The sequence below is a fragment of the Miniopterus schreibersii genome, assembly GCF_964146895.1.
Source record: "Miniopterus schreibersii genome assembly, chromosome: 1".
NCBI lineage: Eukaryota > Metazoa > Chordata > Mammalia > Chiroptera > Miniopteridae > Miniopterus > Miniopterus schreibersii.
The window spans coordinates 127,260,253-127,277,621 of record NC_138101.1 but is presented as its reverse complement, the minus strand read 5'-3'; the positions used below and the strand labels follow the sequence as shown (position 1 = coordinate 127,277,621).

Here is a 17,369-nt window from a genome sequence, read left to right as displayed (position 1 = left end):
GCAAAAAAATACATGTATAAAAACATTCATAGAAGCATTATTTATAATAGCCCAAACTTGGAGATGACAAAAATGATCCAGCAAGAGAATGAATAATTGTGATAGAGTCATCATAGAATTTTCAGGCTCAATGCAAAGAAACTACAGATGTAAATGGTTTGGCTAGATGAATCACACAGACAAAAAACATATTGTATGATTACATTCATATCAAGTTCAAAATCAGGCAAAGTTAATTTATGGTGTTATAAATCAGGCTAGCTAGTCTGTACTTTTAGGAATGTGTTTGGGAGATATACAAGGAGACTTTTAGGATGCTGGCAATGTTTTATTTCTTTACAGAGTTATGGTAAATGAGTATACTTTATGATAAGGCCATTCCGTCATACAGTTATGATTTATGTAATTTTTTATGTGTATTCATGATATACTTCAATTGAAAAGCTTAAAGGATAATTTGTAAACTCAAAAATATAGTGAGATAATTTACATCCTTTTGTTCATGCTAAGTCTTTGATATCCAGTGTGTATTTTACATTTGCAGCACATCTAAATGCAGACTAGCCACATTTCAAGTGCTCAATAGCCATATGTGACTAGTGGCCACCTTACTAAACACTGTAGGTCTAGAACCCCACTATTTCAGGGCTTCTCTGGGGTTAAACTTTTATTTTCAGGTCTTTCCTTGGAGTGTCAGGTGGAAAGAAAAAGGGATTGTTCCTCCCAAAGACATCTTAATTTTACTGCAACTTCTCTGTTTTTGTAGAATCTTTTCTACTTAAAACAGATGGTTGTTTTGTGTGCAGGTTTAGAAGCTGCCTAATAAATCATCATTTTAGTTATTCTTATTGCTTTATTGCTTTATTGACCATTCTTTACATGACCACCAATTTTTAAAAAATTAAACAGTTTATTGAAGTATGATATACACAGAAGGGCGTAACTTTTTATGAAGTGAACACACCTATTGTTTGTTTTCAAGAAACAGAACATTACCAGTCCCCCAGAAACTCCTGCTTTGTGCCACGTCTCAGTTGCTGACCCCAATGTAGAACCCAAACTATAACACCAAAGATTAGTTTTGCCTCTTTGTGAACTTTATATAAATGGAATTATAAGTATATACATTTTTGTGACTTATTTTGCTTAAAATTATATTTGAGAGATCATGCACTCATACTGTTGATTGTAGCTATAGTTCTTTAATTCTCATTGCTACGTAGGATTTTATCATGTAAATATACCACGATTTATTTGTCTATTTTACTGTTGATGGACATTTGGGTAGTTTTCCATTTTAGGGTAATTAGTGCTATTATGAACACATTTGCTCATGACTTTTGTTGAATGTTATGTTCGCATTTCTGTTAATATATAACTGGGAGTGGAATTACTGTGCCAGAGTGTAAACATATATAAGTTTAAGTAGATAACTACCAAACAGTTTTCCAAAATGGTTGTCTTGGTTTATGCTCAACTGAAACTCTGAGTGTAGTTGTCCCTGTCCTCACCAACATTTGGCATTTTTTTGTTTTTTTGTTGTTGTACTCATAACATTTATTTATTCTAATCAGGTTTTGTGCATAAATATTCAGTATCGCATTGTGGTTCTGATTTGCATTCCTCTGCTGATAAGTGAAGTTAACACTTTTTCTCATGTTTGTTGGTCTTTGGATATTCTCTTTTATGGAGTGCCTGTTGAGTCTCCTGCTCCTTTCTCTATTGTATTGATTTTTTTCTTATTGACTTGCAGAAGTTCTTTATATTTTTCAGATAAAAGTCCTGTCATGTATGTGTATTATAGATACCATCTTCTGCTCTGTAACTTGTCTTTTTACTCTCTTAATTATGTGTACTGATTAGGTTATTAACTTTAGTGCCCAATTTAACAAAAATTTCTTTTATGTTTAGTGCTTTGGTGTGTCCTGCTGGAAAAATATTCTCCTGTTTTCTTCTAAAAGTGTTATTGTTTTACCTTTCACATTTAACTCTATAATCCATTTGGAATTCATTGTTCTGTATAGTGTGAGATGGGGGTAAGATTCCTTATTTTCCATACGGATATCCAGTTAACATCCAGTATGATATCATCTCCCTTGTAAGTTAGTGACTTTCATGTATGAGTCTGCCTCGCACTCTGTTTTGTTCCATTACAACCTTTTTAAACCAAATTGGTATATGTGTGGGAAGTTCTTAAGATAAGGGAATTCTAAGTGCAATTAGTTTATTCCAGATAACCGAGGAAGCAGTATTAGGGCATTTATCCTTAAACTAGAAGTTACACATTATCAGTAATAGATCCAAGTTCAGTTGTCAAAACCTCTGAATTTCAAACATATAGAGGATAATCTCCAAATTTTTTTTATTCATCCTTATCAGTAAATGATGTTTGAGCATATATTTATTTATTCATAAATTATATATATAGTGTACATATATTACTACATTAGTATGTTATTTTCATTATAAAACACACAAAATTAGAATTACAAAGGAAATCATTAAAAAAAAGACATTTTAATATTTTCTGTACCCTTTTATCAGCCAAGATGGGCTGGTTTATGTGTGCGAATAATCCTTAAATTTCAGTGGATGGAAACCCCACCAGTTTATTTCTCTCGAGTTACATGTTTGTTATGGTTTGGCTTTAACACTCCTTGTGCTGCTCTTACTCTGGCACCTGACTGATGAAGTAGCCACTTTTGGAAGTTTGCTGGTCACAGGAACAGAGGGGAGATAATGGGGAATTAGCACTTAAAGCCTCTGCCTAGAGGTGGCACGTCACTTCTGCTCACAGTTTATGAGCCAAACAACTTACATGTCCTCACCTAATTGCAATGAAGAAAAATCCTAACCTCATCCCCAGGAGAAGAGCTGGAATATTTTAGGCAGCAGCAAAAACTTTCCCCTCTGAAATGACTGATTTCAGAGAATAGGGCCTGGATTAGTATTTGTCTAAGAAAATAAACACACAAAGATAAGTCCTTTTAGTTTTTCCATTCCATATTGTTTTTAAAATCCTGAAGTCCTGAGAAATGAGTCTTACCACAACTACAGGATAGTGGTGTCCTTGCTAAAAACTCCTTAATAGCTTCACTTTGCACTCATGTAACCCAGACACCTAACGTGGCCTACGATCCCTCGATCCCTACCTTCCAAGCCTCCTCTCGGGGCACTCACACCAGACCTCAACCCTACTGACCTTCCAGTTCCCCGAAGGAGACATGTGTTTCCTGCTTCTGTCTTGAGTGCTTTCCTACTTTTCTCCTTGTTTTTACCTGCTTATTCTTTTACTTTTAGGTCAAATATTTCCTCAAGAAAGTCTTCTGTGCCTCCCAGAGTAGGCAGAGTCTTCTCTTTTCTATACTCATATATACTCTGTTGCTTTGCTTCCAGAGAAGCTATTCCAAGTTTTCGTTTCTTTGTGTGTGTGTGTTTTAATGCTCACTGGAGGATATGTTTTTATTATTATTGTTGTTGTTATTACTATTATTATTATTTTAGAAAGAGGAAGGGAGAGAGAGAAAGAGAAGGGCCATTGTGAGAGAGAATCATTGATTGGTTGCCTCCTGTACATGACCTTACTGGGGATCAAACCTGCAACCTAGGTATGTGCCCTGACTGGGAATCAAACCCTCAACCTTTTTGGTGTACAGGATGACACTCCAACTAACTGAGCCACCCAGCCAGGGATGTTCTAGTTTTTAAAGTAGATTTTTTACACTATTATTTGTTCAGTCTTTTTCCAATCAGTGTGTGAGCTCCAAGGGGGCAAGGATGAAGTCTGTTTTGCTCACCACTATATGCTGCTGCTTCCATGTAGCCAAGTCACTAGTGTATAATAGGAACCCATTAAATATCGAGTTTGGTTATAGTCTTATGTTTGCAACATTTATACAGTCTCTATAGAGAATGTGTCTTAGACATTTATGCAGTCCATAGAGAACAATTTGATACTAAGATGTTAATCACACAAACTGCAGTACACTTGCTTCATGCCTCTGTGTTTTGGGAAGTCTGAGAATCCAGAGTAGGAATGTTTTTCCCATTCTCTCTGGATTAGAATAGCCCTTCCCTAGATTTTCACGTTATATTTAACTGTTTTTCCTTTTGCCATTTCTGGAGTGATATTTTAATGTTTTTAACTTGGAAGCCCTACAGTCAGGGGATATATCACATTTAACATAAATGGCAATAAAACTGCCCAAGCAATGAGTGTATTATATAGACATAGTAAATAAACAAATAATTTGTGTGATATTAAGGTTTGTTTTGTTTTAGCTTCTGGAGGTGATACTGAATTACCAAAACACAATGTGATTTATTTTTGTGATACTTTGCATCAGCAAAAGGACATGTATTAGATGCTTGGAAAATACTTACCTACATATTTATGTCCCTCACTAATCTTTTCTGTTTCTCTCTTCAGAAAGAATAACAATTTGATCATTTTCTTGTCTGTATGTTTCATTGTGGCCTATAGCGCTATTCTTCATTTAAAATGCAAACGTTCTAGTAGAGATATCTTCTATAATGATAATCTTTTTTTTTTTTTTTTAAACATATCTTTATTGGTTTCAGAAAGAGGAAAGGAAGAGGGGAGAGAGAGATAGAAACATCAGTGATGAGAGAGTCATTGATCGGCTGCCTAGCCCACAACCCGGGCATGTGCCCTGACCAGGAATCGAACCCCAATCTCCTGGATCCTAGGTCGATGCTCAACCGCTGAGCCACACCCAGCCGGGCTATGATGATAATCTTATTGGTGGAATTCATAGGGTGCTACAGACATTGTTATCTGTGAGCCTCTCATAGTTGTGTTCTCCATTTTTATTCCAGAAGAGAACCACTATTTCCCATCAATAAGAAGTAGGGTTAAAAGGCACATGAGTACGGATTATATTTGCAGATCCTGTCTATTCAAGAAATGTTTATGAAGTAATCTATTTTGTGCCAGAAGCTAGGGAAACTCAGAAAGAGATGGACACTTTCTATAAGGCGTTAGATTTTTGTTTCAAATGATAAAGTTCTGATAAGAACTGAGTTTCGGGGAGATCAAAGATGGCAACACTTAGTGGAAGCTACACTGACATTCTCCAGGGGCCAAACTGGAATTACAACTAAAATATAGAAAAACCACCCTGAATAACCAACTGCAACTGAAGACAAGCTGGAGAGCACCCTCATAACCAAGGAGGAAAAGTGGAGACCGCATAGAGACTGGGAGGGAGTGTGGAGGTGCCACAGGGCTATCTGGGCTCCCACAGCAGCAGCTGAAGGTCCAGAGGGATGTCTCAGCTGTGGGGGGTTCCCACTGAGGACTCTGGGGCCTAAACCCCAGGCTGCGCTTCCCAGCCCAGAGTAACAACTGAGAAAAGTGCCCACATAACAACTGGCTGTGAAAAGCAGCCAGGTTTCTGTGTGCCAGGGAGAGATGGCTGGAAATGGAGGCACCCTCTTAAAGAGCCAATGTGCAAAGTTTCGTGTGCAGCCACTCACCTTGGGCTCCAGCAGAGGGAGGCAGAGTGGACTGGAGCAGTGTGAGGATAATCCAGGGTGGCTAGCTGGGGGAATAGATTTAAGAGGGCACCCACCTGGACTCCCTTGCTGGGTCATTCCCCCATACAGCAGAGCACATCTTTCTCAGGCAGACATTTACCTTCCAAGCAACTTTTGTCTGGGGAGGAGGGGGAGCAATTGCCCCGCCCTTCTGGAAAACCTCTGGCCCCAGCCTGTAGAGTTTCTACAGCCTGAGGGCTCCTTAAGAGACTGATAACAATCAGCCACCCCATCCTGTGGAGTTTCTATAGCTTAGGCTCATTAAGAGACTGAATAGCAGCCTCTGGGTACTTTGAGTCTCCCTGATTTGCCTCTGGACCCAGGGCTTGGAAAAGCAGACCTTGGTGCATATCTTAGTCCTGTCCAAACACACCCAGCCACACCAGAGGAAACCAGAAGGTGTGAAGTGTGGAAAACATCAAACAGGGTGCTCAAGGCTCGTCACAAACAGTGTCTGACACTGGCCTGCACCAGAGACCATCCAAAAGACTGGGAGTCCTAGCAGATCAACCTAATACATAGAAAGAAATCCAAACAGTTAGCTAAAATGGGGAGACAAAAAAGCCCCAAATGTCCCAGGTCCTTTCAGGCTGCCGCCCGGCGCTGGGCTCAGAGGGAGCGCATCCGAGTGAGTCCATGCTCCGGCCCTTTACGAGGAGCTGCTGGGGCTCCCGCAGTCTCCCCGACCCTCAGGGACAGTCCCCGCTGGTTTTCACAGCCCGGAGTTGTGGGGACTTCTCTTCCCTGGAGCCCTGGGCTGGGGGCCTGCTGCTGGGCTGGGACCCCTCACTCCTCCAGGAAACCCCCACCGCCGAGATCTCCCTCCGGGTTTAACCCGTGGCACTGGGTGTGGGCCCGGGGCCGCGTCTCTGGGATTCAGCCCCGATCCGCCCGCGTCTCCGCCCCTCCTACCGGTGTCGGTGCTGCTTCAGCTCCCTGGTTGTGGGGCTTCTATTCAGCCAGATTTCAGGAGGCTCTGAGTGACGGTGGTTCTGTATTTTAGTTGTAATTTTGATGTGGTTGCTGTGGGCGGCAGGTGCAGCTGTTGACTACGCCCCATCTTGTTCCTCCAGAACTAAATTTCTGAAACAGATCTGACTGTGTATCACTACCTCTTCAATACCATCTTCTCAACTTTAAAAAACTTTTGTTGTTTTCTTTTGTCTCAAGAAGAAAGTCTCAAATACATGGAAGGCATTTAGCACCTTACCTTCTGGCCCTGGCCTTCCTTTCCAAAGCAGCTCTGCCTTAGCCCCCACAAGGTTGCGGCCCAGATAGGCCACGCAGGGTATGTTCCACTGGCTTGTGCCCTTCCTTCTGCCTAGAACTCCTGCTATAGGCCTCTTCTTGGCTTCACCTTGAACAAACAGTTCTCCATGGGCAACTCTGAGTATCCTCTTACTCTTCCCAGGCTTGATTTTTTGAGCCCTGTCTTTTATATCTCTTTAGCATTTATCACATTATTAAAAGTAATGAATGTGTCTTTCTCTCCCACTAGCTTGTGAATTCCTTGAGAGCAGAGACCATAACTTACTCATTGTATCACTAAAACCAGTAGGCACACAGTAAAAATACTTAAATAATGAATTGAGATTTGGTTTAATTTTGTTTTGATTTCAATGTGTTTTTATTATTCTAGGTTCTGGGCCTTGTTCAAAATATGAGCGTTTTCCAGTGTCCAAAATGTAAACACAAAACTCATATTTTTGGTGCTGATGGTGCAAGGAAACTAGCACAGATCCTTGACCTTGATATTCTAGGTAAGACCATAGACTATTCTTTGGCAGAGGAAATGATAGAAGGGAAAATAGAGATCAGGTGTGGTGATGAAGAGTGTCTCAGAAAATGATGAATTGCTTTTGGCTTTGTGTTTTGAATTAAGTTAGTATAGCGCAGTCCTATGCGCTAACCTTTCTTTGGCTTTTCATGATACTTCATTTGCGGAAGGCTTTTATAAAGGACGTTTGTTCTGCCAATTTTGATGCCTTCTGCTATCGATAAAAACTGCTTAGAACTTGAATTTGAGAAGAGAGTTTTGTGGTCTGAGTACTGTGATTGAAGCACACATTTTATATAATGGTCATCAGTTTGTTTGCTAAGTTGGGAACACATCTCTCAGTATAAATGGTATGTATGAAAATATCTGTTTATTATGTTGCAACAACCTTTTGCAAGTGTCACTCACTTCTTGGTGCATATGAAAAAATGCCTTCCTGATCAGTTTTGAATTTATCAGTCCTTCTGCTCTAGAAAGACAATATTTTTTGGAATCTTTTTATATGTATTTGCCACCTGAAATTTACATTATATATACTGTGCATGTTATTGAATTGAAGGATTAATTAGTGTTTTGAGGAGAAATGAAATCATGTGTTAAGTAAGCAAAACAGAGATTTTGGATACAAGATGATTTTTTAAAAATCCACAAGCTACTTTAATGAATGTTTTAGGAAACATGTTTTGATATTCTACTTATTGAATGAGTTTCTGTTCTGGGGAAGGCATATGCTAGATGCTGAGTAAGGGAGCCATAGAGTGAATTATGAGTGTTAGGTAGTTTACAATTAAGATCCCTTAGATCAAGGAATTTCAGAACATTATTATAATTACATTTCTAAAAGTTGGTGTTAAATGTATTATTGTTATTATGCATTTGTACTGTAGCAACCACCACAATACCAGGTGAATACTAATGATATATTTTGATGCATTGCTATAATTATATTCACTAATCATATTCTGCCACTGTTTTTCATTGAACTAACCTAAAAAGTTCATTTTCTTAAATCTGCATAATAACATAACAGATTGACATTCACTTATATAGTAAAATAGATGTGTAATTATAATGGCATTACTGAATCATGTTGATAATATTACAGTTCCCCAATTTATACATGGGTGGTACAGTTTTATAAGTCAGTGATTTAGAATTTGAAACATATCTCCTAGAGAAATAATCTCACATATGGAAGTTACTTTTTAACAAACAGCTCACAATTGTATAGTTACACTAAAAAGGTATCAGCAACACTGATTACTGAATAGTGTTATAGACTGCTGTATCTAACAGTGTATGGGGAAAATAATTTAGAGCTCCAATTCAGGGCACACCTTCTCCTCTTGATGCAGTCCTGGGAGCCCAGAGGTAGCTCCCATGAATTGGAGCAGGGGCTCCAATAATGAAGAGGTTGGAATTTGAAATTAGGAACTGAAATAAAACAAAGACCTCTCATAGCTATGGCCTCCTGACTGATTGAAGCCCACAGGTACCTTTATTTGTCTTTTACTAACTCTCTGGCTGCCTCCGTTTATTTCATCCATTGGGCTGTGTTTTAAATTTTGTAAAATGGCTTTTCAGAACTTTATCCATATTTATCTACAGGGACAGTTTATGCGTGGTAGGTAAGGTCTCAGGTCATCTCACAGAAATCCCTATAGCTTATGTCTCTGAAACATGCCCTCCTTTCCTACAGACCTAGCCTTTCTCCACACCTTTACTCCTTTTTACCCTTCCCTGTACATAACTGTTAGCTTGTTACCACTCTCACTATATCTAACAAGGTTTTCCTCTGTTTTTGATCTACGCTTCTGTGCCTATGGTAGGATTGTGAATCTCTGGAGGGCAAAAATGATGTCAATAGGTGGCTGTATCAAGGAGGTCTTACTTTTATTTCTCCAGTTACTATAATGGCAGTTCATAAATCAAGAGAAAAAAAACTATGAGTTTCTAAGTATTTTCTATAACACATATGCCCTTGCCTGGTCCTGTGACAACTTCCTACAGTCTTAAGTTGGTCTGTACAGTAGACATAAAATTTACTAAAAAGATCATCTTTAAATGGTTACCTAAAAATTCATATATTTTTTGTCATTTAAAGACTTAAAGAGTTGGTTAAGATTCCAAATTTTGCTGGCAGGAGGAGCATAAAATATCTGTTCCTCCATGTACTTCCTAATATGAATTGTAGTAGGTTTATAATTTTGTAACATATGCTTCTGCATTATTTACATTGACTGGCATGGTGCTGAATGACTTCTTTATATAAAACACATGCACACACGTGTTTCAGTAACCTTTTCATGGATTTGGAGTGGTTCTAAGAATGCTGAGTACCATGACAATTCGGCTCTTCTACTTAAGACTCCGTTTACTGCCTTTTACATCTCAGCCTTTTGAAAGGCTTCATCTGTACTGGTGTGGTGGAAAGAGTCCATTGGATGGTGAATCAAAGCATTTTCCCCCTATATTACACTACCTAATAGTAATATATTGTCAGGAAAGACACCCATCCTCCCAGACTTCAAGTCTGCAAGTTGGAGAGTCTCATTATATACGTCCTGAGATCTCATCAAACTCACAAGTTATAATGCTATGAAGATTAATATATAATAAAAGTAATCCTATCTGATGAAGAGGTAGAGTTGAGATAACAGGTCTGGCCTACTTTTCAGTAGTTCTTTTAGCTTACTAATCAACCAACATCAGGAAGATTATATTGTGCTTTTTTTTAAAACTACTTTGCCTTCCCATCTTCTCCTCTTCAATTTCCTCATTATGTGATTTGATGTGTCTATATCAGGTATTACAGGTAAAAATAATTTACAAATGTCTTCCAATCCATTTGCTGGAAGATCTCCAGCAAAAAATAAATCAAAGACCTTATCCCATGAGGGGATGCCACATAGTTTTCATATAATATATAAATCACTGTACTACCCTCAAATGGAGTATTTTGCTCCTGATTTTCATTTGAAATTCCTTTTTCAGAGATTTTGCAATTTTAGGATAGTTATAACTCAAGTTGATTTGAATCAGTTTAGTTTAGATTTTATTTCTTTCTGAAGTTCAAGTAATGAAATTCCAAGGAGCAATATAAACTTTTGTGGTTCTAATGGTTATCTGGATATCTCTTTTAGGAGACATCCCCTTACATCTTAACATAAGGGAAGCTGCAGATACAGGCCAGCCGATTGTATTTTCACAGCCTGAAAGCGATGAGGTAAGTGATATTTTAAAATATGTATTTTAATTTCTTTTTACAGGATATATATTTTTTTGATATGTAAAAAGAAGGTTGGAAGATCAAGTTTATTTGCAATGTGTATATTAACTTATTCAAAGCATTTTAAGTTACTCTTTTATATGGTAGTCGTACCAGTGCTGGCTCTGAATTATCAGCTGAACAAGTTCACCTACAAAGAGTCATCACCTAACCAGTTTTCTCATGAAGAACATGAGCAATGAGAGTTTGCAGAGTTCTTATCTTGCTGGCTATCAGTATCTAACCACCCGAGGTTATTACATTTCAAGCATCTGAAGTCAGCTGATTGTAGGGAGAAGGAAACCTAATGTAAAAGAAACATTGAGTTAGATATAGGGAAACTGTATAAACCATTAGAGATGGAATTTTAATTGCATTTATTTTAATAAATATGACTGGGGAGGTGAGGTGGAAAAACTAGTAGTGTTTCTTTAGGGATACAGTTGATAAATTTTCAAGTTACTGAAGCTTTACAATTTTAAGCCTCAAATATTTTTATTTTACTCTTTTTAAAAATTGAAATAAAATCAATCATATTTATCTCTTTTTCCTAAGTAGCACTTGCTATTAAAGTTAGAAACTGAGCCATCATCTGGTACATCAGTTTTGATAATAGTTTTTGTGCTCATTTGCTGAACAGTCCCAATCTTCTAATAGTTTCTCTCTTATTTTTTTTTAGGTAATGAGTATAACTTTATAGTACAGTTATTTTGTTTTTGTTCTTTTTTAAAATTATAGTTGACATACAATATTATATTAGTTTCAAGTGTACAATGTGGTGATTCAACATCTATATGCCATGTGGAACTATCACCACATTAATTCTAGAAACATTTAGTCACCATACAAAGTTATTACGATATTATTGACTGTGTTCCCTGTGCTGTACATTACAGCCCGTGACTTATTTATTTTATAACTAGAAATTTCTACTACTTAATCCCCTTCACCTTTCTGTTCATCCCCTACTCCTCTCCCCTCTGGTATTTGTCCATTTGTTCTCTGCATCTGAGTCTGTTTCTGTTTTATTTTGCTTGTTTGTTTTGGCCTTTAGATTCCACACGTAACTGAAATCATATGGTGTTTGTCTTTCTCTGTCTGACTTATTTCACTTAGCTAATACCCTCTAGGTCCATTCATGTTTTCACAAATGGCGAGATTTCATTCTTTTTATGGCTGAATAATAATAATCCTGTGTGTGTGTGTGTATCACATCTTTATCCATTCGTCTCTCAGTGGACACCTAGGTTGCTTCTGTATCTTGGCTATTGTAAATAAAGCTGCAATGAACATAAGGGTGCATATATCATTTCAAATTAGGGTTTTCACTTTCTTCAGGTAAATGCCCAGAGTGGAATTTTTGGTTTCTAAGGTAGTTCTATTTTTAATTTTTGGGGGAATCTTCATTCTGTTTTTCATAGTGGCTGCACCAATTTACAATTTCACCAATAGTTTATGAGGGTTCCCTTTTCTCCAAATCCTTGCAACACTTGTTATTTGTTGTCTTTTTGATAATAGCCATCTGACAGGAGATGTGAGGTGATGCCTCAATATGGTTTTGATTTGTAGTTCCCTGATGTTAGTGATGTTGAGCAACTTCTCATGTATCTATTAGCCATCTGTATGTCTTCTTTGGAGAAATGTCTATTCAGGTCTTCTGCTGATTTTTAAATTGGATTGTTTATTTTTTTGATACTGAGTTGTATGAGTTCTTTATGTATTTTAGATATTAACCCCTTATCAGATATATAATTTGTAAATATCTCTAATTTGGTAGGTTTCCTTTTCATTTTGTTTATGATTTCCTTTGCTCTGCAAAAGCTTTTTAGCTTGATGTAGTCCTATTTGTTTATTTTTGCTTTTATTGTTCATGCCTAAGGAGACATATCCAAAAAATATTCTAAGGCATATGTCAAAGAGTTTACTGCTTACGTTTTCTTCTAGGAGTTTTATAGTTTCAAGTCTTACATTTAAGTCTTTAATCCATTTTGAGCTTATTTTTGTATATGGTGTAAGAAAGCAGTCTAGTTTCATTTTTTTGCATGTATCTGTCCAGTTTTCCCATCACCATTTATTGAAGTGACTATCTTTTCCCCATTGTATGTTTTTGCCCTCTCTGTCATAGATTAACTGACCATGTGAGTATGGGTTTATTCCGTTTCATTGATCTATGTGCCTCCTTTTGTGTCAGTACCATACTGTTTTGATTACTATAGTTTTATAAGTATAGTTTGAAATCAGGGAGTTTAATACCTCCAACTTTGTTCTTTCTCAAGATTATTTTGGCTATTTGGGGTCTTTTGTGATTCTATATAAAGTACTGTTATTTTGTTCATCCATAGCTACTACCCCTTTCATTCTAGTTTGCTTCCTCTAATCCTGTGTGAACTGCAAAGTAAAAGAGCCAAGCTTGGTTAGAGTTGTGAATAAAGTAAGAGTAAATCGACAGTCAGGAGTCTAGGATAATTAAAGTAGATTTATTGTGAATTATCCTTTTTGGGGGGCCCAGAGCTCCTTTCCCTTTCTTAAGGGTCAGTAGTTACGGTGCAGGTGATTGAGCTGCTGGGAATATGCTCTCGGAGTAAACACAGTGTAGCAGTTATCATTTTTCTTTTCTCTTTTAGGTGATAAATATTAAATTTCCTTTTCAGTCTTTACTTAGAAATCTTTCATATAAACAAAACCCATACCCTTTATTTCTTTCATAATTAGTCTGGCAATCCCAACTACCATAGGTGTGCTTTACTTTATGCAGTGAATGAAAAGTTGTATGAAAATCGAGGGTTTTTAAAAATTGTACTTTTAAATGCCTCCGGAGAACAAACTATTTAAAGATATTCTTTGGTGATTATGATGAATAAAATTAATTACTTACTAGTGCATTTTAATTGAGTTTAAATTTTTAAATATTTTTCCACCTGTCCATTTTTACTTTTTTTCTTTGAGATTTTCCAAAAGCAAGAAACATTGCAAGGAAGTTACAGGAATATAATATAACAAGGACTATATAACAGCCATCAGAAGGTAACATGATTTAAAATTCTAAACAACAGTGTTTGTGGAGTTTTTTATAGTTACATATATATATATATAATCCTTACCCAAGGATATGTTTATTGATATTAGATAGAGGAAGGAGAGAGAGAGAAACATTGATGTGAGAGAGAAACATAGATTGGCTGCTTTCCATATGCGCCCCGACGGGACCAAACTCACAACCTGGGTATGTGCCGTGATTGGGAATCGAACCCACGGCCTTTCGGTGTACTGGACGATGCTGCAACCAACTGAATCTCATTTGCATAAACATTAGACCTTTTATTTTACTATTGTTGGGTGACATCTGTGGGAATGTGAACAGCCTACCGTTTTGTAGTTAAAGCAAGATTTGATTTGGGGAGGTGTGCTATAAGAGATCCCTGGTAAAGACTTTAAGATATAAGTGGAAACTTTATCATCTTATAATTTCTTAATTATTACCTCATAGTCTTAATATGAAATGACTGTGTAAGATAAATTAAAACTTCAAATCTTCAAAATAAAAGACAAAAGACCAAAGCTCTTTATAAAACTTCTTGTACTTTGGTTGCCATTCATTTCCTTTTACTTGTTAATGGCAGAGCAGACAAGTAAGACCCAGCTATATTATCTCCTCCTCAAGGTGGCCCAATCAGAGATCTTGGATAGGTGAGAAGGGTTAGTCTATGTAGCGTTGAGTCAATGAAAAAGAGTATTAATAGTTTGAGAAATCTAAACCATATTTTTTTATATATGATGTGTATGTGTGTGCTTTCTGCTAGTTATGGATTAAACAAAAGGAAAGGATTTATTTTACTTATTCCCTGGTTAGGAAAAGTGCCCGAAAGAACATATTAATATGAGTCCTTCAATGAGATTGTAAATTACCTGAGGACAGAATTTTAATAATAACAGTCACTAGTATTTATTATTTGCTTCTTCTGTGCCGATATTTCACGTACTTTATTCTTATTAATACTCCCCAAAATCCTTTGAGGTAGATACTGTTATTGTAACCATTTTACAGATGTGGAAACTGAGTCTAAAAGAGTTAAGTAACTTGCCCAAGGTCTCAGAACTAGTAAGTGATAGAGCTAAGATTTTAAACCATGCCTGTCTGACCTAAAGGCCCCAGCTCTTCACCAGTGAGCTCTTCTACGTCCCTTTTATATCGTTACATCCCACAGATTTCCCCAATCAATGCCTTACACACACACAGTAAAACCAAAAAAGTATTTGTTGAAATAATACTGCACTGGCCGAAAAAATTCAATCTCAACAGTTTTGTAGCAATTGAAACTGTTAGAAACTAAGCACTTTTAGTGGTTCCTCAGCAAATGACAATCTAACCATTACTTTAAGTGTCATATGTTGAAAGTTTAAGCTTGGAGATAGTCCATTAAAAAGCAAAGGTTAAATGTGGCAAATTTGATTACCCTGGAGTCATTCAGTATTTTGTGTCATCTGGTAGGTATGTCTCTCATTTAACATAAGTATGAATAAAATATTATAGAATGATGACCTTGTCTCAGCTTGCCTTAGTGAACTTTAAATTTTCATCAGAAAATATTAGGCTTCAATAACTAGAATAGATACTAGGAGATTAAAAAGATGTTCATAAAGATGTGCAGCTGAAAATCAGCATATTAGATTTAAGAGAAATATTTCTTTATAAAGTCCATGTTATTTCTGCTTTTAAACAAAAACTACTGTTTCTGTTAACTATAGCAGGAATTGAAACCATTTTAGATGAAGCATTACAGTTATAATTACTTGTGTCTTGACTTACTGTTGCATATGTGATGTGGTAGAAGGAGCTGGGCTTTGGAGGCAGGCGGACCCAGATTTGAATGTTCCCAGCCTACTGACTCTGTGACCGTGAGCAAACAGCTTCCAGTTTCTTCATCCAAGTTGAGCCCATGATGCTCATGTTACATAAGTGGGATTACTTATGTGAAGTACTTGGTGTAGTAGGTACTCAGTAAAAAAAAAAAAAAAAGGTCCTTATTCATGCGTGGAGAGCTATTCTTTTAAAATGGACTAAAATAAAACTTTAACACTTTTCTGGAAAAATAAAGCATAATTCAGATGTTAGGGTTCAAGCATGTTTTTTTTTTAATGAAGAAATGTGATACACACTTAAAGCAGCAAATCAAGTCAGGGTAACAGACCTCGAACAGTCCCCTTCCCGGGCAGGCCAGGAAGTTGGGCAGCTCATCTTGCACTAGCTGTGAAGCTTTTGACAAGTCTTCACCTTTTTGGGTTTTGGTTTCCTCGTCTATAAATTGGGGGTAATGACAGAGTTTACCATGTAGGGTAGCTGTAAGTATAAATGAAATAATACTAGGCAAATATGATGTGCTTGAGTTTTAGCTAGTGCTAATAGTAGTAGTTGTGGTAGCAGTAGCATATACTCAAACCTAAGTATATAAATGTATAAGTTAATAGTTTTAGGAAGTCTTACTATTGTGTCTTACAGTTACTTTTATAGATAAAGTAGGAGAAATAAGTACATTAAAAAAACCGACTTCTTAAAACACAAATGTCACGACCATTGTTCTGACTGGCCTGTGAGCATTGGGGTAGTTGGTGGCCCCCTCGGGGGCCTGTCACTGCATGGGGACTGCCAGAGAGGAGGAGCCTCCCAGTGACCCACGGTCCCCAAAACACCAGGCGAGGAAGCGTCCAGGTGCCTGGTGCTGTCTTAGATGCCGTTCTCAGAGAGAATAAAGAAAATGCATTCCAACAACAGACTATAAGGTGGTAAATAATAGTCCTCTTTAAAGTGACTAACAGCTCTTATGTCACAGAATTTTTGGCAGTACCCAACTCAGGATATTAATTTGTCAGAAGAAGAAGGCATAATTTCTTGCAGGTAGGCTAGGTTGCTAGTTTGCTAACATGGGAATTAGAGTTTAAAAAAGAGTAATTGCTGGTACTAAATATTTTTTTCAGAAAGTCACCTTCTAAATAGTTGCCTCCAAAATTCTTTTTCCCTGCCCCACCTGCCATGTACACAGCAGTATCTCCTCACTCTTGAATTTCTTCCACTCAGCCTTTTTACTACTGAATTCAGTGGACAACTGTGGCAAACAGCTCATGAGTCTGTTGATGTGGAGTGTGGGACACATGTGTCTGTTCTTTTGCAGGCCAGAGCTTACCTGAGGATTGCTGCAGAAGTGGTCAGAAGGTTGCCGCCACCTCCGCAGTGACTCCCGAGTCACTGGAAACACCTGCTGCATGACAAGACCTGGGAATCAGCAGTGTGGTGGCAACACCACAGAAATAATAGCAATCCGAGTTTTCTTGTATTTTTAAGGAAATCATGTCTTATTTTCAGGTTTATTTGCTAAGCAATGACTCACAAATAAAGTTTTTAAGTATCATTGCTAACTGCTACATTTAGGAATTTTTTGAAAGCTGGTGTGTACCAACTGCACAGAACTGCATTTTATTTTATTGAACTGCCCCTTGAAGAATCGTGAGTTTGTCTAACAAGCCAAGCCTTCAGTTCAGGAGAGAACTGCGCTCTTTCTGCAGGACTGAAGAGCTAGTCATTTAAAGGATTTACTAAATTTGCCGAAGGACTCAGTATGACGCCCCCATCAGGCAGTTTGGTCTGGGTTTGAATCCTGCCTCTAATACTATATTGAACACATTCCTAATATAGATTAAATCTCTACTTCTTCACCTGACCAGATTCCACCCAGACTTCATGAATCTGAATTTCCAGGGATGGGGCCTGGA

At 37.3% G+C, this 17,369-nt stretch overlaps 1 protein-coding gene across 3 annotated transcripts in view; it reads left to right on the top strand.

Moving 5' to 3' along the window:
• The window catches only part of NUBPL (NUBP iron-sulfur cluster assembly factor, mitochondrial), a 184,987-nt gene extending 167,979 nt beyond the window's left edge, over window positions 1-17,008 (top strand). For 2 of the 3 annotated variants that reach the window (XM_081161979.1, XM_081161978.1), the window contains 3 exons: window positions 7,199-7,319; window positions 10,480-10,562; window positions 16,772-17,008. In XM_081161979.1, coding sequence (XP_081018105.1) covers window positions 7,199-7,319; window positions 10,480-10,562; window positions 16,772-16,834 — 267 coding nt within the window. In that variant the 3' untranslated portion in view covers window positions 16,835-17,008. Of the gene's footprint in view, window positions 1-7,198; window positions 7,320-10,479; window positions 10,563-13,550; window positions 13,629-16,771 lie in introns of all 3 variants that reach the window. The other variant, XM_081161980.1, reaches the window with a different exon arrangement.
• The last annotated feature ends 361 nt before the right edge of the window (window positions 17,009-17,369 follow it).